The sequence below is a fragment of the Procambarus clarkii genome, chromosome 11 (assembly GCF_040958095.1).
Source record: "Procambarus clarkii isolate CNS0578487 chromosome 11, FALCON_Pclarkii_2.0, whole genome shotgun sequence".
NCBI classification, from domain to species: Eukaryota; Metazoa; Arthropoda; class Malacostraca; order Decapoda; family Cambaridae; genus Procambarus; species Procambarus clarkii.
Window position 1 is genome coordinate 21,212,322 of NC_091160.1, and position 21,371 is coordinate 21,233,692.

Genomic DNA, 21,371 nt, shown 5'->3' on the forward strand with positions numbered 1-21,371 from the left:
GCCCGTTACTGTCACAACTGGTCCCCTTCCCCTTGCAGCCTAATGTGTCCCCCGTTACTGTCACAACTGCTCTCCCTCCATTTGCCAGCCTTTATGTGTCCCCCGTTTCTGTCACAACTGGTCCCCCCTATCCTTGCCAGCCTTAATGTGTCCCTCGTTACTGTCACAACTAGTCCCCCAATCCTTGCCAGCCTTAATGTGTCTCACGTTACTGTCGCAACTGGTCCCCCTCCACGGGCAAGCCTTAATGTGTCTCACGTTAATGTCACAAGTGGTCCCCACCTCCGCTTGCCAACCTTAATGTGTTCGCCGTTACTGTCGCCACTTGTCTCCTCCCCCTTGCAGCCTAATGTGTCCCCCGTTACTGTCACAACTGATCCTCTTCCGGTGCCTCCCCAACTTTTTATTGTATTGGACCCCATGCTCCCCCCTCTTATTTGTGGGGTGATGGACCCCATGCATTCCCCCTCTTGTTGGTGGTAGTGGACCCCATGCCCCCCTCTTGATGTCTTCATCTTCACTACACCTTACACATTTTCACTACACCTTCTCCATCTTCACTACACCTTCTCCATCTTCACTACACCTTCTCCATCTTCACTACACCTTCCCCTCTTCACTACACCTTCCCATCTTCACTACACCTTCTCCATCTTCACTACACCTTCTCCATCTTCACTACACCTTCTCCATCTTCACTACACCTTCTCCATTTTCACTACACCTTCCCATCTTCACTACACCTCCTCCATCTTCATTACTCCTTCCCATCTTCACTACATCTTCTCTTTCTTCAATACATCTTTTTCATCTCTATACATTCTCCATCTTCGCTACACCTCCTCCATCTTCACTACACCTTCTCCATCTTCACTACATCTTCTCTATACCTTCTCCATCTTCGCTACACCTTCTCCATTTTCACTAAACCTTCTCCATCTTCACTACACCTTCACCATCTTCACTACATATATATTTTTTTTTTTTTTTTTTTTTTTTTTTTTTTTTTGAGATATATACAAGAGTTGTTACATTCTTGTACAGCCACTAGTACGCGTAGCGTTTCGGGCAAGTCCTTAATCCTATGGTCCCTGGAATACGATCCCCTGCCGCGAAGAATCGTTTTTTCATCCAAGTACACATTTTACTGTTGCGTTAAACAGAGGCTACAGTTAAGGAATTGCGCCCAGTAAATCCTCCCCGGCCAGGATACGAACCCATGACATAGCGCTCGCGGAACGCCAGGCGAGTGTCTTACCACTACACCACGGAGACTGCATCTTCACTAAACCTTCTCCATCTTCACTACACCGTCTCCATCTTCACTACACCCTTACAATCTTCACTACTTCTTCTCCATCTTCACTGCACATTCTCCATCTTCTCTACACCTTCTCCATCTTCACTACACCTTCTCTATCTTCACTACACATTCTCCATCTTCTCTACACCTTCTCCATCTTCACTACACCTTCTCCATCTTCACTACACCTTCTCCATCTTCACTACATATTCTCATTCTTCTCTACACCTTCTCCATCTTCACTACACCTTCTCCATCTTCACTACACCTTCTCCATCTTCACTACACCTTCTCCATCTTCACTACACATTCTCCATCTTTTCTACACCTTCTCCATCTTCACTACACCTTCTCCATCTTCACTACACATTCTCCATCTTCACTACACATTCTCCATCTTCAATACACCTTCTCCATCATCTCTACACCTTCTCCATCATCTCTACACCTTCTCCATCTCTCTACACACTCTCGACCAACCACTTGGGCTGGACGGTAGAGCGACGGTTTCGCTTCATGTAGGTCGGCGTTCAAGTGGTTGGGCACCATTCCTTTCCCCGTCCCATCCCGAATCCTTATCTTGACCCCTTCCAAGGGCTATATAGTGTTAATTGCTGGGCGCTTATACCCTCTCCATCTCCACTACACATTCTCTGTACTCAGTACACCGAGTCTGTCCCAACTATACCCAGCTCTTGCCCAATACAGCCTATCCATCCCTACTACTCACTGTCTGTCCCTATTACACCCTGTGCTCCCTCGCTAAAACTTATTCCTTTCTCATTGCACCCTGTCCTCCCCCACTACACCCTCTGTCCATCCCGACTACACCCCCTGCCCGCCCCCCCTACTTCTTGTCCATCCGACAACACCCTATCCCGCACAATACACCAATGTCCATCCTAGCTACTTTAGGTACATGCTTGCTATCCTCACTGAGTTATGTTATTGTATAGGGAGTGTTATGGAGAGTAGTGTAAAGTGCGACTAGAGCGACGCGCACCACCTGCCCAGGTGGCACTCTTGAGTGCTAGCTGAGCAGGTGCACCGGGTCGCTCTAGTCGCAAAGGGTTTTGGAGGGGATTTTCCTGGAAGTTTGGCGTGTTTCGGACGCGTATGAGCGTCTGGTGTTATGGTATGTGGTCAGGAACGAGGGGGAGTCATGTTGTTGAATGCCAGGTGGTGGGCGTCGTCGTAGTCGCAGCGCGTCGCTCTAGTCACAAAGGGTTTGGGTGTGGAATTTCCCGGAAGTTTGGCGCGTGTCGGACGCGGTCTCGAGTGGCGGGTGAGCAGGTGTACCGCGTCGCTCTAGTCGCAGCGCGTCGCTCTAGTCACAAAGGGAATTTCTGGGAAGTCGTAAGAAAATAGAAGGATAAGAGGAAGGAGTAAATGAATATGTATGTGTGTTTGTCATAGACTTAATCCTGTGTGATGATGATAGTAAGGTAAGTAGAGGATGAGAGGGGATCCAACATAGTGGATATGATGTTTGGGGAGGGGGGAGGGAGAACCCCCATACCTGAGAGGAAGGCCTTTACGTCCATTAGCTTCCCCCCTACAGGAAGTCGTAAGTGTTGAGGGGTAAGAGAGCGAGAGAGCACCCTCCTGCGGAAGTGACCCATTTTGTCTTAAAGGGTTTTCGTTGTCTTAAGACCAGACTTGGAGATGTTCGTCCCATCACACTTCCCCATACACTGCGGATTCGTTAAGGAGGAGCGAGGTACATACTCCTGCCGACAGACGGACCCACACCTGTCAGCCATCAATCACTCTCACCCCTCACCCCCGCTCCCCATACCATCAACCATTGTTCTGTGCAAACCCTTTTAGTATGTGTAAGCTATATCGTAACGTGATCAACATGGTGAGAGCAATAAACGAGGGAAAAGTAAACACATTATATAAATTTATTTCTTTATTAAACACTTAAGCGATTTACAACGATAATAATAATAATAATAATAATAAGACTTCTTCTTGGTGGTTTAGCTAGCAGACAGATGGAGAAAGGCTTTTCATTCAGTCCATCGAACCTTCCCACCACGCTAGTCAACCAGCCAATCTGTAGAACGGGTTTAGGTAGTAGACAGACCAATTGGGAGTCATTCATCCACTCCAACGATCATTCCCGACACGCTAGTCAATCAGTCAATCTGTAGAAAGGGGAAAAGGTTATAAGTTTCGTTGTTGTCAATGTTGTAAACATAAATACAGACATTATTATGTTCATCATTCAATCCTACATAAAGTATTACTCACCGCACTATCATCCTAGCCAACTTCGTCACACAGCGTTTCACACTCAGCATCACTACCGTTTAAGCAGAATGTTTGCTTACACACGGGCATTTTCATCTGAGCGTAATTGAATTTCAACACTTTTTCATCATTCTTGCGAAATTGACCATATTTAAATGCTTCATCAAAGTGAAGCAGGGCGGCCTCTAAGCTTAGTCTGCAAAAATGATATGCAAAATAAACGGCGTAATTCCCACAGAAGTAACTATTCAAGGATTGAATCCTTTTCTTCATAATATATAGGGTATAGTCTTGGAAGTAAGACATAAACTCTTCGAAATATCTTGAATAAGATCCTATTGCAGGATTAGCATAGCTGTCTAGTATAACAATCTCGCTTCTACCTTCATCCTTATTTACATAGAATGTTATCCAGTGGCCCATTTTATTACGAGAACCAGACTCCAGAGTGTTCATTATGAACACCACAGGTCTTTTTTTATGTATTTTTATCCATATTTTCCGTACGTCATCAGCTAGGAAACATCCTAGATAGTCTACCCTATCACCTAAATTACTTCTCATTTATTTCCAAACAATTCATATTAGTATTTTATCCTCGCGTATCGCAAATAACGCGACGATCCGCAATAATGCTGATCACACCTGTTGTAGAGCCGTAAACTAGAATGACTTTATTTCTAGCCACTCCGCGTTTAAATTCCAAAGCAATCCTCAGATTACCACTTTTTTCAATCGGGATGGTGTCATCGATATCCTCAGGTTGTAAATTAAAGGCCAGTATGGTTCCACCATTCACATATGTGTCATAAGATAATATATTGTCTTTATCGAAGCCTAAGGCTTGTAATGCTGTGTAATACAACTTGGCGCAGTTATGAGGGAAGTCACACCCAATATTGACAATATTAGTGCTATTCTGCGATATTAATACTTTACTAAGCTCGCAGTTTTCCAAATAAAGCGGGTTGCGATTATATGCACCAGACACTGCCTCCATATCAAGGATGATCATATATAAATGTTCTGGTATAACAGTCCCCCACGGCTGGTCCATTGTTATAGAGCGCTGACCTGTGCCCAATATATACGTTTTGTATAAAGTTTTATTAAAAGTATACGTAATAGGAGAGTTGTTCTGCACCATGGCTTTATTAATGGCTACTAATCCTTCAGGGTAAGGCAATACCCGATCCACCCATAGACGTGTAGACTTGATATTATATTTAAAATTAGCGTGTTCATTATCGCTGAGTATAAGCCACTTATCAGGTTGAAGTTCGAGCCGCACCCGGATGTCCACATTATCCAAAACGTATTCCCTAACTGATGTGACATCCAGCATTAGTTTAAAACAAGTATTCACACCACTCGTTATCATATCAGTCATCCGTTGCTTCTCACTAGCCGAGGTATTAGTGAAATAACCAGCTTCAATTTTACCAGGATCGACTCGGTTAAAAAACTGTGACAGTTTATCATAACGGCTAGCCTTACACCCAGAAATCGTAGATAATAACTTTACGTATGACCAGAATGAGAATAATGAGCTAGTTTCAACTACTGTTTCGTTTAAATACACAATAGCGGATTTGAATAGAGTTTGCGATCCATTCACCAACGAAACGTTTTTAGCGTCTCCTAAAGGCGTTATTCCATCTTCTTCGGTTAGATCAATAGACAACTCCAAAGCTATAGATGATAAATCCACCAGTTGGCCATTCACTCCCTTGATAATGAATTCCAGATAGGTGTCTGTAAACTTATTATTGACCCCAGAATTCACAGGTAATACATCCACCGTTTGTCTGCTGGCAATTGTTGATTCTACCAATCGAGGGGAAAATACTTTAGGAAAGGCTTCACTAACAGCAGCTGTATAGTGTTCTAATGGCACCTGGAGGCCCAGAGCGTTATATCCGGCCATGTTCGCGCTTTAGACAACACCAGCCGAGTGAGAAGAAGTTATGACAACACATCATTATATTTCGCTTTAGTAAAACGTTTGATGTTTACTAATTTTTTTGTTTGTTTATTCTTTTTCTGCACTCTTCCACCTATCATTTGCTTCCCCACTCCTTTCAATGTTTCAATTCCGCGTTTCTTAAGAGATTGTTTGAAAGTTTGTTTGTCATTATTAATATCGTCTAGTACGTTCTGCCCCAAGCTAAGCGCAGCCGGGGCCAGAGTCCTCATGATAAAGGGCGCTGCTCGATGCGCTATCCCGCTTAAAAAGGAAAATATTCCTCCTCCTCGCGTATAACGTCTACTGCTGTTGAAAATCCGTATATCATCAGTCCCACCACCTCTAGGAGGGGTTAACAGAATGTATAATTCCTCAACAGAGGGGGGAATAAAGTGGACACGCATTTCTCCGCTTGTTTCAGACGAATGAGGAGTGGCGGGAAAGCGTTGGTGTTATATACCTCCTGCAACGGGGCGTACATGCAAGACTGCTATGGTGCACCCACGTTCATCAAAATGTATTGGGTTACCATCTTGATCCCTAATAGTGATGCTGACGCTGTCAATCATGTTAGTGTTAAGACGCACATATAGTTTTTTATTGTTGCTGTTATCACTTCCATTTAGGGAGATTACATCCAAAATATTTACAGACTGGTTTCCATATCTAGTAGAAGAGATTCTATCGCAATAAACACACAGAATATCAACTCCTCCTCTAGGCATTGGCGGGAATAGACATGTGTTAACTACACTCGAGGCATACTGCCGTTTTGCGAATATGTCATATTCTATTTCTGGAACTACGCCCAACACTTTCCCAAAAGCGGTTCCAAATGATAATGTAACTCTACTGATGTTTTTATGCCCCGTTGCAGAACTAATATTCTCATCACTAATCACAGTAGTGAACTTGTTTCGATTGGAGGAAGAATCATATTTAATAAAATGCGTTCCATATTTAGCTGAAAATTGTTTTAATGACTTTCCTAAAAAACTCAGTTTAGCATTACTTGAAAATATGGCGTCTATTTCTGTATTAATCGTGATATTAATTTCTTTTATAGTTCCGGCTAAAACATCAGATGGTAATAAATGCTTTGAATGCATGTATTTCCCCTCGCTCACTTTCTCATACGTAACGCCTACACGTATATATGCCTCAGGATTATCACGCTTAATAACGTAATGGGAAGTGGGGAGGAGTAATTTTTGTAGACACATTTCATAACTCCTCCTGGGATATAATTCTAGCTGGTTAAACAATCGATTTTGGAAAGATGCGGGGATGTTATTGGGGAATAAATGCGTATCTGATACGCTGGTGGCGTATATCACGTGAGTGTCCATCGCTCTATCTCCTTAGACTGCTTTTTGCCTAGTAAGGTCAGCTACACATTACACGCTCATTTATATACACTCACCTGTTAATATACGATCCAGGAAGCATTCCTTTTACTGTGAGGATCAATCTTGACAGTTGCCTTTCTCTTAACAGATGGAGGCTCATACACTTGACTGCTTGCCGTAGTATTACAGAATAAATCTCGCGATGTAGATGTTAGTGTGAAAAACAGTTGAGCAATGGGGAGTTTATCCGGTAAAAAAACAGATTTAAGCACAGTCATTTTATGTATAATGTCATTAATTATATGTATGCCAGATACTGGAGCCAATACATTTCCATTCAGATCCCAACGAACGATACCAGTAGCATCATAATGGTTTAGCAAGGATCTTGCATATTCATGATCTCTCACTTTCAACTTCAAATCTATTAAATGTTTTATGGAAGGGTTGGTATGCAGCTGAGGAGGAGGTGGTGGTTTGACAGTAAGATGACGAGCAACAGCTTTCACAGTGGGGTAAGCAGGGCTGTGTGCAGCTTTCCGGTTGTCCACTATTTTACGCGGTATGAGATAAAAGGCTTTCATTTTACTTACTGAACAACCGTGTAATTAAACTAGCTGCAATTGGTAAAATAATGGATAAAATACTGCCTCCTCGTTTGCTGGTTAATATCTGTTTCTTAGTTGTCACAGAAGGTTTCTTACAGGCTAGTGACCGAATAAGCAATTTATATTTTTTCAACTTTTTAACGACCTTGTCAGGCACGGGCAATTTTTTTTTTAAAAAGTTATTAAAAATTTCTGATAAACAATTTATATGTGGTTTCTTCAATTTTTCAATCAACTGCTTTCTCGAGGAATACTGAAGTTTTGATAATAGTTGGATCAATTCCTTGTATTTATAAACTACGGGCTTCTTCATTATAAATGTAATATCTCAGCAGCATCAATCCATTGATCGAATGATCGATCATAACCTGCGTACCTAACTTTATACTGGAGTTTGCCAGAGACTCTGCGTTGTCCCAATACCTTCTCAATATTAAAGGTTTGAGGCAAATGTGTTGGTGTTAATTCTTGTTTATAGAAGCCACCATCAATTTCTTCCCCATTCAGATCTTTTAGAAAGTATAAAGGGATGTGTTGTCTCCGATCAATACGTGTAACTGTAAAGATCTCGCGGTGTTCTGCTGCTTAAAGCCTTTCTTAAACTTGGAAATGCGATCAGATAGAGTGATGCGTACTGTATCACCAACACTCAATGAAGGAATGACAGCTCTCTTTGATTTTCTCGGGCTTTTATACATTAAATCAAATTGTTTGGCGTGTTCGCTGGGCGAGGATAGAGCGTGCACCTCTGCAGGTGTCTTCCCCTTCAATCCTCTGTGTGGGGTTAAATTATATGTTTTCACAATATCTGGTAGAGCCTGCGTGTATTTTAAAGTGTTGTGCGCCGTCATAAACTTGTAAAGTTTACCTTTTAAAGTACGTATGAACCGCTCAGCGATTGAAGCTTTAGTCTCCTGAGAAAATACACTATATAACTGTACTTTCCTTGCTGCCAGCATTTTTTTCATAGTGGCGTTATAAAATTCTCCACCTGGATCAGAATTAATTTTGCGCACTCCCTGAGAATGAGGTGAATCTAGAATTAAAGCTAGAGCATTACTGGTGCTTTTCCCATCCTTGGCGCGTAAGGGTACTACTTGGGCGTACCTGGAGAAAATATCTACACATACGAGTAAATATTTCACTCCGTCATTATGTTTGTCCAATAAACTCATCTCGGCCAAGTCTATAGCTTGAAATAGTCGTGGTTTAGGGCTTAACACCCGACGCCGAGGGAATTTATGTGGTTGTAAATAATGCAACGTATAGGAGTCAGAGCTTTTCAGATAGTCCTTTACATCGGCTAGAGTTATACTAGAGTTAATTAATTTGGCGGCCTTATACAATCTCTGCACCCCTCCAAGCCCTCCGCTAGATGAGGGGTCGTTATATACTCGTTCCAGTACATCTTTCTTGCTCACCATTGGTAAACTATCTCATAGGGCGGTTCGTGAACAATATTACCGCGTAATGTTATCGTAGATGGAGTGTTCGAGCCCAGATCTACTAGCAAATAGCCGTAGGGCTGGCTAATAACTTGCTTATATAACTCTACAAATTTCTTTGAATCCACTTTCCCAAATATTTGTCGTCCGAGTGTTTCAATTTGTGACAGGTCTCGTGATTTAACCAATATGAAATGAGAAGCATTTAAACTAATATTCCTAGAATATTTACCAGGAAAAAATATATTTTGAGTAATCAATATGACGGAAACCGTGAAATGTCTGCCCCTAGTAAACATGTCTGATACGATTTTTGAATTCGCAGACTCTGTAAAAAGGTCATCATAGATTACTAAGATATGTGAGTCATTATCTACTCGCTCTTCCACAGGATCAATAATGGTTGAATGCTCGATCAGCTTCCCTTTAATTTGTGGATCTGATCGTAATTCAGAGTAACCTCCTCCGCATATGATTATTGAGGAGAACTTGTGTTGATACTTCCTTACAAGTTTACTGCACAAGTAGGATTTTCCGCTGTTTGAATAACCAGCAATAATAACACGAGATGGTTCTCTGAAAATATCTAGATGTTCCTCATGGATTATATCATAGGAACTGTCCATGATTAATGCTTCGTTAAGACTGCTAAAAACTAAGGAACTGAGGTGGTATTTATACAAACATAGTCATTTACAGGTGTTTATTCACATATTTTATGTACAGCAACAACCTTTTTAAAACTAAACATAGTTCTTACAGTTCACAAACAATAATATTAAACATCATATTTTTTTAAAACTAATCATAGTTCTTACAGTTCACAAACAATAATATTAAACATCCTATTCATTTAGTATAAAAAGTTCTAGTCATATGGGGCACCCATCTTAATACTACCTAACAATTGTACAACATAAAATCTAGCGAGGGTTGAATAGTTTCTGAGCTGTAGCATCGCGTTTGCTCCAGGGACGGAATATTGGGTAGAGTCTCTGTGCTTGCTCTACTTCCTCCTCCTCCATAAACACTTCTTCCAGCTCCTCCTCCTCTCTCACTTCTACATCCATCTCATCATCATTGTTATTGGGAATATCAGGATGACCATACGCTAGGGACTGTGTGGGGCTTAAAATGTAGCGTTTATCGTCAAATGCTGACAATCCTCTGCAGGTACTGCGACATGTACAAATCTTTCCTTGCACGTTGCGTATAGATCTAGACACATACCTGATTGAAGTGTTTGTTTCAAGAGTGTGTTGAAATGAGTCATGTGAGAGTTTCTCTTGTAGATGGTAAGGTACGCCCTTACACTTGCAAGTGTGCTCCCCATCATGAGTGGTGAACGAATATGTTTTAGGTCTGAGAGCAATTAACTGGTTAATAATCTTAGAGCCTATTTCAGACTTGAGCAATCCTAGTTCACCTTCTCGCGCTTTAGAGTAGGATGGATGTGTGTCATTAAAATTACTAAAATCCATACAGTCGAAGAGAGGAGACTTATTCAACTCTTCAAACACATCCTGACAGTCCAGTTTAATGATGAAAGAGTCTGTGTCTGTATATAACAGACTCGCTTTATCCCCATACGCAGGTTTGACAACATCATACAAGAACTCATAGAGTCGCCTCTTAGCAATTTGAAGTATATGATAGCCAAGATACGTAGGAGTGTTGACTAGGAGAGACTTCTGCTTGATAGTACATATCACACGATCCTTACTTAACAAAAGACTCTGCTTGAAGAATGGGTTTCGAGCATGTTTCAGAAAATGTCTACGATCTGTGACCAAATATTGTTTGTTCCCATATTTAGATACATCTGTGAGACTCTTTCCATATATAGAGTTTGATACGAGTTTGAAAGCCTTTTTTTTTTATCGCGCATTTGGTACTGGCACGTTCACGAACATTGGTTTCAATGAAGTCTTTAAGGTAACTCTCCTGCTCGAATTCGTAGATGTCGTGAACTTTAGCTACTTCTAATCCAATGCGCATGAGCAACTGTAACAAGTCCAGACTAACCAGGTAGTCTTTCTGAGGAAGGTGAGAAGCAATTAATTTAGTGTTGTTTTTAGGCAGCCCGCGACTTTCTTCTGTAAGAATGTTCTTACTGTAGGGTGAAATGTGATCCTCAGTAATGCAAGTATGGGAAAGAACAAGGGGCAGTTCATCTGTATACCTAGCTACCTCCGGTCGGACCTGCAGTGTATCACACAACACCCAATATCCCTTGGACCCGTCACATGGGATATTCTCCAAGCCTTGCTCCAGCAGCACGTCACGCTCATTGTGTGTCAGTTTCCGAATCCCACCACGAGGGAGCAGTTCAGTCATACACGCCCCGTAAAGACTATTAAAATCTAAGTAAATGATGTAGCTACTATCTTCCCCTAGATCTAAGCCTGTGTGCCTGTTCTCCACATTCGTGTACTGTCTCGTCACACTGGTGAACCCACCTCGGAGATTCCGACGAAGTAAATCATATAATAATGGGTCTGACACAACATCAAGTTCAACTTTCGATTTAAGCAAGAACGCATCCCAAGCAAATGAGGGTAAAGAAATGTAGTGTGAAATGTCTAATTTGTAGAGAGCCAGCATGGTGTCTCGCCAGACTGTGAACACATCAGCTAGCAATCCGGTGTCCACTTTGAGGTAAAGGAGCAGATACTCCCCTATGTTACGACATTTAGCCAAATCAAAAATTTCTAAGGCTTGTTTATAATCTGTTTCTGACAACTCTTCGTCTTTTAGTGTATTGTAAAACTTATCGCGAGAAGGAAGGTGTGGTTCATCTAACACACTCATAGAGGATAAATAATCATAGCAGAATGATTGTTTACCCTTGAGTAGTTTTGGGATGGCCGCTTTATTTACACCTTTTAACATAGCCAAAGTGAATGTGGTAGGTTTCCCACTATCAATATGATCCTTGGCTATTCTTCCTAGCGAGCCGTTGAGAAGGGCTAAACTATCCAAAAATCTTAAGTTGTTCACATCGACTTTCATAAATTTAAATCCATCCTTAGCTAATATATCTATTTCACTCCCTGGTCTATCTCTCATCTCGTTTAGGATTACTCCTAAATCATAGGAAGCGTTGTGTGAAAAAGTGTATAGGAACTTGTATGAATTTATACACTGCAAATTACATCTATCACAGTAAGCTGCTTGATAATTGTGGAATCTTACTGTGTGGTCGTGATGACGGACTTTGATTACATCTTCTCCGTTAAAAGGTTCATCACAGAGTTCACAGGCAGTTTTTGTCTCAAATAGTGTCTGTTGTTGCTGAGACATGTGAAGTTCGTACAATACTATCCCCTTCTTGATTCTAGCCCATGACGCTTCTAGCGTGGTTATAAAGTGATTGGCTGCATCTTTACCCAGATAAGTATCTTTCTCAACAATATTCAGCCGTCTGTCAATGATAATGTACGCATACGCCACTGCATTGTGACGTGTTTCTATCATTCCCTTAGGGTTCGAGCGGTCTAACAAGCACTCAAAGTCATAAAAGCACATGTGACTAGGACCATATCCCCGTCCATAGTTACGGAAAGTAATCTTCCTCTCTGGTGGGTAGAATTTGAGAGTCTGATGTACTTTGCATGTACTTTCATGGCTCTGCATGCTATCTGCTGGGAGTGATATTAAACAACAATGACAGAAGCTGTGATGACTCGGGATGCGATCACCATGATCTCGTAATTACGTACATATTGGTTAAAATCCTTAATTAATACTAAGTGTTGAGCTTCCAACATCAGCAATGGTATGACATCTGTATAGCCCCCTCTTCCCTTCCTAGCTAGTGTAATGTAATGTCGCTGTCGTCGTCTGGCATTTTCATCTCTTTCTAGCGAATAGATGAATATACTGACTTTATTCATTTTCTCTACCTTGTGAATATCCTCGAATGTTACTGCAGAATTGACATCTGCTGGCCATTTCATGTGTCTGAGACACCAACTAGCATTCACAGATCTAGCGCGGATATTACCTAGTCGCATCCCCTTAGCTAAACATTTATAAGCAGCAACACACTGCATAAGGCAAATATCAGCCTCTCCCTCTGGATTGAAAACCAATTTTTTTCCACGCAAGCCTTCAGGATAGTCTACATGCGAGCCTAATCTTATCGGATGTTCAATCTGTTCACAGTTAATGTAAAACCCGGTGAGCCGCTCAACCAAGACATTGGACCCTTCCCTCGCTTCCAGATACTGGGATATTTTCCCCGTCAATTCGTCAGCCCAAAAATCAATAAGAGTGTCTACCTCCTCACGAGTTATCATTTGCCCCTCACCTCGTATGGGAAAGCCATCGTTATTTATAGGATCCAATAGATTATCCTCCCCGTCTTGTTGTACATTTAAATTCCGCACAATTAGAGTGATGTCTGGGTAAATTAGGAGGGATGGGTGTTGTGGAGAGAAAAGGGCGCGTATCTCATTAATGAAAAACTCCCTGTATGTTCTCAGATAGAGTCCGGGGGAGGTGTTAACATGTTCTGGTATGGAGAATGAAAGCCGGACATAACTGCCGTTATAGTTATCAATTCGATCCAGTAGCTGAGGTTGAATTTCTAGGGCAGGTGGGGGAGAGGGAGAGAGAGGTGGTGATGGGAGAGGGCTGGGAGGGGTGGGGGGTGGTGATAATCCCCCTCCGAGATGAATGGGTGAGACCGCAGGGTCAGCTATTACGCCAGACGGTGCTAACAAGACAGAATTGACAGACGCTTGCGAGTCAAGGTCACGGTCTGCTGAGCTGTCGTCTGACTCATGGCTATTCTCAATGTCTGTGATGCCGCTGCCGATGTTAATGGTACTGTTCTCACCACTGCTGCTGCTGCTGCTGCTGCTGCTGCTGTTGCTGCTGCTGCTGCTGCTGCTGTAGCTGTCGCTGATTGATTGGGGTATGGGGCTGGGGGAGGAACGGGGGGTTGAGTGAGGGCGTGAACGTGCCTTCCCCTCCCCGTGAGAGCCGGATGTGGGCAATGTCTGCCCTGCTGTGTCACTCTCACAGCCACTGCTGCTGCTGCTGCTGGATGTCAAATCTATGCACAGCGGTGTGTCGTCTGTAAAAAAAAGAAAAACATATTATCTCTAGAAAGCATATATATATATATATATATATATATATATATATATATATATATATATATATATATATATATATATATATATATATATATATATATATATATATATATATATATATATATATATTATGAGGTTAGGGAACAGACTAGTGGGAATTAATATGTTTAGGAAATAGACTGAAATAAGACAGTATTAACTTACTTATGTCATGGTGAAGGGGTTGAGCAGGTGAGTGGTATGAATCCGTAACATCGTGTTAACAGGATGAGATATGGTCTCGTAACCCCCCATCTGGCAGTGTGGCTGACCTTGATGAAGGGGCTGTGACTGCCCGCGAGTGAGATCTGCTCTCCTTAGCTCAGTGTGTGAGGAATGGGGTATAGGCTCGATGACGTCGATCTGTTCCCTCCGTCGATTGAGGTAGGGATTATAACCTGAAATGGAACAAATGATATTCAGCACGGGGTGAATGGGGAAAAATATGTTTATTATGCATGTGTGTTAGCTTGCAAGTGGATGAAATACAGATATGAGAAGTATATTTTATATGCTACCTACGTTTACGTGAAGTTTCATTCCGGCGATGACCACCTCGCGGGGCAGGTGAGCAATAAGGACACTTCACGGTTTTGTAAACTGAAATTGGAAAGAACATATTTAACTGTGTGGAATGTAATAGCCCGAATGAGTAAATATTCTCACACTATAGTAGTTTACACACGCGATATTCCACCTGTGGATGCCATAAAATGAACTGTGGAATATTAAATAAGAATAACACTCACGGTTATCACAGAAAATCTGCTGACATCGCTTGCATTTGATGTCGTAATGTCCTAGGGGCGGTTTTTCACAGCTTGCGCATTGCAGCCGACACAGTTGATTTGCTGATGGAATATAAAACACTCCGCATTTCATGCAGGCTGTAGAGCTTCGCCTTTCCATGACATGGAGCTGTATGGTGAGTGTGTGTGTGTGTAGCGGATGAAGTCTCGCAGGGAACTAACGGCGCGTTTGTGTGTGAGGGAAGTGAAATGCCCCGGGTCAAATGAGAAGTGATTGATGGCTGACAGGTGCGGGTCTGTTGTATGTACCTCGCTCCCCTCCTTACCGGAATCACAGTGTATGGGGAACCGTGGCGGGATGAACATTGAAAACCCTTTAAGACAAAATGGGTCACTTCCGCAGGAGGGTGCTCTCTCGCTCTCTTACCCCTCAACACTTACGACTTCCTGTAGGGGGAAGCTAATGGACGTAAAGGCCTTCCTCTCAGGTATGGGGGTTCTCCCTCCCCCCTCCCCAAACATCATATCCACTATGTTGGATCCCCTCTCATCCTCTACTTACCTTACTATCATCAAACTATTATCATCATCACACAGGATTAAGTCTATGACAAACACACATACATATTCATTTACTCCTTCCTTTTATCCTTCTATTTTCTTACGACTTCCCAGAAATTCCCTTTGTGACTAGAGCGACGCGCTGCGACTAGAGCGACGCGGTACACCTGCTCACCCGCCACTCGAGACCGCGTTCGACACGCGCCAAACTTCCGGGAAATTCCACACCCAAACCCTTTGTGACTAGAGCGACGCGCTGCGACTACGACGCCGCCCACCACCTGGCATCCAACAACATGACTCCCCCTCGTTCCTGACCACATACCATAACACCAGACGCTCATACGCGTCCGAAACACGCCAAACTTCCAGGAAAATCCCCTCCAAAACCCTTTGCGACTAGAGCGACGCGGTGCACCTGCTCAGCTGGCACTCAAGAGTGCCACCTGGGCAGGTGGTGCGCGTCGCTCTAGTCGCACTTTACACTACTATGGAGGAGTCGTGGTTGATGCCTGTCCCCCTTGAAAAGGAATAGACCCTTGCACCCCTTTACGAAGTCCGTCGATGTGAAATAGAAAACGAAAACTCTATCATGTGTAGCATTTGTTGACATTTTTGGGCAGTCGGATCCTGATGGAAAACGAATGTCCACCTGTCGTAATATCTGGCCTGCTCCGCTATCTGGGCCGGCGCCACCTGTCGTACCATCCGGCCTGCTCCGCCATCCGGCCTATTCTTATCTTCCCTTATCGAACCAGAAACATTCCCTCCTGACTAATATTACGTTTATCTGTGATATTAAGACGACGAGACGGAAGGAGTGGTCCGCTGCCGGTATTGGCAGAAGAAGGAGGAGAAGGGGAAGGAAGAGACGGAGAAGGAAAAGAAGAAGGAGGAAGAAAAGAAGGAGGAGGAGAAGGAGAAGAAGGAGGAAAAGGAGGAGAAGACACACACACCGCCCCCACACCACTGTGACCCTCCCCCAGTACAACCCCCATTTATAAGGAGGAAGAAAAAGAGAAGAGCTCCGGAACCTCCTGGCCCACCCCCAATACTGCCCCCACTGAACCATGACCCCCCTCCAGTACCGCCCTCACCTCCTCCACTTCTCTGTGACTAGCTCCCATCTCCCCCGCTCCTCTGTGACCCTTCCCCAGTACAACCCCCATTTATAAGGAGGAAAAACAAGAGAAGAGCTCCGGAACCTCCGGGCCCACCCCCAATACTGAACCCACTGAACCGTGACCCCCCTCCAGTACCGCCCTCTCCTCCTCCACTCCTCTGTGACCAGCCCCCACCTCCCCCGCTCCTCTGTGACCCTCCCCCAGTACAACCCCCATTTATAAGGAGGAAGAACAAGAGAAGCGCTCCGGAACCTCCGGGCCCCACCCCCAATACTGCCCCCACTGAACCGTGACCCCTTCAAAGCCGCCCTCACCTCCTCCACTTCCCTGTGACCCCCAGTACCGACCCCCCACTCCTCTGTGGCCCCCACCCTTTACTCAGTGACCTCCCCCGCTTCTCCGTAACCCCCCTTCCCTTCCGTTATTGCGTGTCCTGTTGGTAACAACAGGAGTGGCAGCAGTGTGTGTGTGTGTGTGTGTGTACTCACCTATTTGTGCTTGCGGGGGTTGAACTCTGGCTCTTTGGTCCCGCCTCTCCATTTCAATCAACAGTTGTACATATGTGACCAACAACTCCTGGCCTTCTTAAGTGATTGTGGTATATCTGAAAACCTGAACCCAACCAATGCCAGTACTTAAAATAACTCTTTCAGTGCCTGAGCCTAACCTAACTTAATCTAACTTTGTCTAAGGTGCTGTCTCTGCCTTACCTTTTACCTAATGTTCTCTCATTCATATAATTTCCTAAATAATCCATCAAGTCTCCATGCACTTATGCAAGCATCTACCTCAGTTTCATTGTAAAATTTTACTCTTAAACTAATCTTACCCTATTCCAATTATATTTTAAATTTATTTGTATTGATCTATATCATTTATTGAAATCAATTATTGATCTCATTTTTGTTCTTTTAATTAAATTCATACTAATTATAAGTTAAAACTAAGCTTAATAAAAATTTTTATCTTTAAGATTATTTTACTTTACAATTATCATTTGTCAAATTTTTTTATACATTCATCTTGTCAGTCTCTACTGATTTTTTGTTCTCTCCACCAAACTTGTATATCCTCCATGGCTATCTAGTGACCTTAATTCTACCTCTAATTGTTTCAATTCTTTTGTTTACTTGCATTTATTGTTGTGTTTTGCCATAATTATTCTCTAATTTAGCAGACTCAATACTTTGTAAGCTCTTATTGTATTGTTATATTATTATATTGTTGTGTTTTGCTATAATTACTTTCTATTTTACAGCAGATTTGCTTTCATCTGTTCCTGTAACTGCTCATCTTATTGTATCGTGACATTCTTATCTATATTGATATATATTATCTATCTATTGTTACTTACAGTGTACCTGAGAGCACTTATAAGCAATCTACCTCATTTTTCATTTTTGATCAATTTGTTTTTGTATTGCTTAGTCTTGTTTATATTTTTGTTTTGTATATCTATATCTTGTGTTTTGTATAGTCCATGTTTATATGTTTTTTCTTTAATCTCATTTATTACCTAGGTTGCCTAGCCTAGCCATACTCCCTTACTCCATTGTACCCCTGTAAGCCCCTTTTGTGGTTGTTTTGCACAGTATTGTGTACATTTTTTTTTCCCCTATTTTATAGCTTATTTCTACCTTGTAATCTGCCTTTCTTTCCTTGTTTTTCCTGCATTCAGCTTTTTTTAATGCAGTCAAGTATAGACCCAGAACTTAATCTCTTATCCACTATCTATAACAATAATCACTTTAATGATCTAAATTGCAGATATTTTGCAGCACATGATGTAAACAATGTAGTAACTCATAATCACAATATCTCTGTAATCAATTTGAATGTTAGATCCCTAGGTAAACACTTCGATGATGTTAGTGCCTTGATTGAAGCTATTGACAACAAATTCTCTTTTATTATACTTACTGAAACATGGTTGAAAGAGGATACTACTCAACTCTTTAACATGCCTAACTACTCAGCAATTCACAACTGTCGTCAACTTCAGAGAGGTGGTGGTACTGCTCTTTACTACCACCAAGAACTAACATGCTTAAAAGAAATTAGAACTAGAGACTGCTATGGGGAGTATATCTTCACCAGCTTCAGAGTCAAGGGTGCCGAGTCTGTCCTGTCTGTGGGTGCAGTTTATAGAATTCCTAACACTGATGTGTCCGAATTCAACTCAAACCTTAGAAATCTAATACTTGATAACAGACTGAACAAAAACCACCTAATTATTGCAGGGGACTTTAATATTGACCTCTGCGAGCCAGAACACCCTACTGCTGTTAGCTTCCTCAACTGTATGAACTCCTGCTTCCTCATACCCTTAATCACTAGACCTACTAGAATCACTGATAGCACTGCCACGACTCTAGATCACATCTGGACAAACATAACCTCTCCGCTTACTTCAGGTATAATCACCGATAGCACTACAGACCATTACCCCACATTTCTCTTAACTAACATTAGCAAACCACCTCTTGAGTCAAGAGAGATACGTTTTAGACTACACAATGAAACTGCTATAGACAATTTTATAACTGCTACTGATAATGTCAACTGGGAGTCCGAGTTAGGTAACATAGAGGACATCAACCTAGCAGTTCAATCTTTTCTTCAAAAAACTCTTAGCCTTTATAATACCCACTGTCCTATGCTTACAAAACAAGTCACAACCAAAAGGCTTAACAATCCCTGGCTTACAAAGGGAATACTTAAATCTATTAATAAAAAACATGACCTTGAGAAGAAGTATAGGTTAGGAATTGTCTCCAAAGAATTCTCAAAGAATTACTCATTATTGCTATCTAAGATAATTAGACGAGCCAAAACTAAATACTACGAAGATAAATTTACCCAAACAAAGAGCAACATTAAACAAACTTGGAGAACAATTTCACAAATATTGGGATCAAAGAAGTCTTTAAATAACAAACCAACACTCCTGTCTAATAACGATGGTCAGCTTTCAGCCTCGGATTCTGCTATTGAGTTCAATAGGTTCTTCTCTTCCATTGGTTCATCCCTTGCTAATGATATTCCATCTTCCAGTACTGACATTAAGGACTATCTTACAGGTAACTATCCACAGTCTCTGTACCTAAAGCCTATTAATTCCACTGACGTCAATGAGATAATCCTTTCCCTTAAAACCAAGTCTGGTGCCCTTGAGGAGATACCAACTTTAATCTACAAAAAAGCCTCCAGATCTTTAGCCCCTGCTATTGCTTTGCTCTTCAACAAGTCACTTGAACTCCAAACTTTTCCAGATATTCTAAAAAAAGCGAGAGTAACGCCTGTCCACAAATGTGGTGATCTCACAGATGTTAACAACTACAGACCTATATCAATCCTGCCAAACTTGTCAAAAATTTTTGAAAACTAATCTATAAGCCGCTTTACTCATATCTAGCCAAACTCAATATACTTAGCCCTTGCCAATATGGCTTCAGGCCCAAAAAAAGCACTAACGATGCACTTATTAGTATGCTTAACTCGATTCATACAGTTCTTGATCAAAATGAGTTCCCTGTTGGGTTATTTGTGGACCTGCGTAAAGCTTTCGATACTGTCAACCACCAAAACCTTCTTCTTAAATTACATCATTATGGTGTCAGAGGACACTCCCTACAATACCTCAAATCCTACCTTACTGACAGGCTCCAATGTGTTTCTGTGAATAATACAATTTCTCCCACACTACCCATCAACATTGGTGTTCCCCAGGGCAGCATACTTGGCCCTCTCCTCTTTCTCATCTACATTAATGACCTTCCAAATGCCTCCCAACACCTCAAACCAATTCTATTTGCTGATGACACAACCTTCATTTACTCCAGTCCTGATCCCCTTGCACTAAATGCCACAGTAAATACTGAGCTTAATAAAGTCCATCTGTGGCTAACTGCCAACAAACTCACCCTTAACATTGACAAAACTTTCTATATTCTGTTTGGCAATAAATCCTCTAATCAAATAAATCTCAAAATAAACAATACCCAAATTTGTAACAAATTAGATGGCAAATTCCTTGGCATTCTCATTGACCACAAGCTTAATTTCCAGGGACACATTCTAAACATATCAAAAAAAGTTTCAAAAACTGTGGGCATTCTTTCTAAGATCAGATATTATGTACCACGCCCTGCCCTGGTGACTCTCTATTACTCCCTTATCTATCCATATCTCAACTATGGTATTTGTGCTTGGGGCTCTACTACCCAAAATCACTTACGTCCTCTAATTGCTCAACACAAAGCTGCTATTAGGACAATATCCAATTCTGGCCCCAGACATCACTCGGTACCCCTACTCAAATCTCTGAATATGTTAGACATTAAGTCACTGCACATTCTCTCATGTGTATTATACATATATAAAACGCTAAACTATAATGCCAATCCTGATCTCAAAAGCTTCATAGAAGGTTGTAACAGAACCCATGAGCACCACACCAGAAATAAATACAGTTTTGATATTCCTAGAGTACGACTAAATCAAACCAGAAATGCTCTACAAATCAAGGGGCCCAGAATGTGGAATGACCTTCCCAACCATGTTAAAGACTGTACCTCTCTCAACCAGTTTAAGTTAAAAACGAAGCTATACCTAATAAATTCCATGTAACCCACCTTACCCCCCTGTTGTCAACCCATGTATATTTTTTGTTTTTTGTTTTTCAAATCAACGCTGTTTGAATGTAATTTTCTGTAATAATTTGTAATTGTATTTGTGCTGCTTTTTCAACAATGTTCCCCCCTCTTTTACCTCTATTTTTTATATGTACTCATCACATCTTTTCTTTTTACCCATTAGTTTTAAGCTGTAGTCATTAATGTTTTTCCTGCCCGAAACGCTTTG

At 41.8% G+C, this 21,371-nt stretch overlaps 1 protein-coding gene across 1 annotated transcript in view; it reads right to left on the bottom strand.

Moving 5' to 3' along the window:
* The window catches only part of LOC138363582 (uncharacterized), a 52,638-nt gene extending 38,309 nt beyond the window's left edge, over positions 1–14,329 (bottom strand). The window contains exons 1-2 of the mRNA XM_069322940.1: positions 14,323–14,329; positions 13,640–14,013 (exon numbers count right to left, since the gene is read on the bottom strand). Of these exons, the coding sequence (XP_069179041.1) occupies positions 13,640–14,013; positions 14,323–14,329 (381 nt within the window). The remainder of the gene's footprint in view (positions 1–13,639; positions 14,014–14,322) is intronic.
* Positions 14,330–21,371: the final 7,042 nt, after the last annotated feature.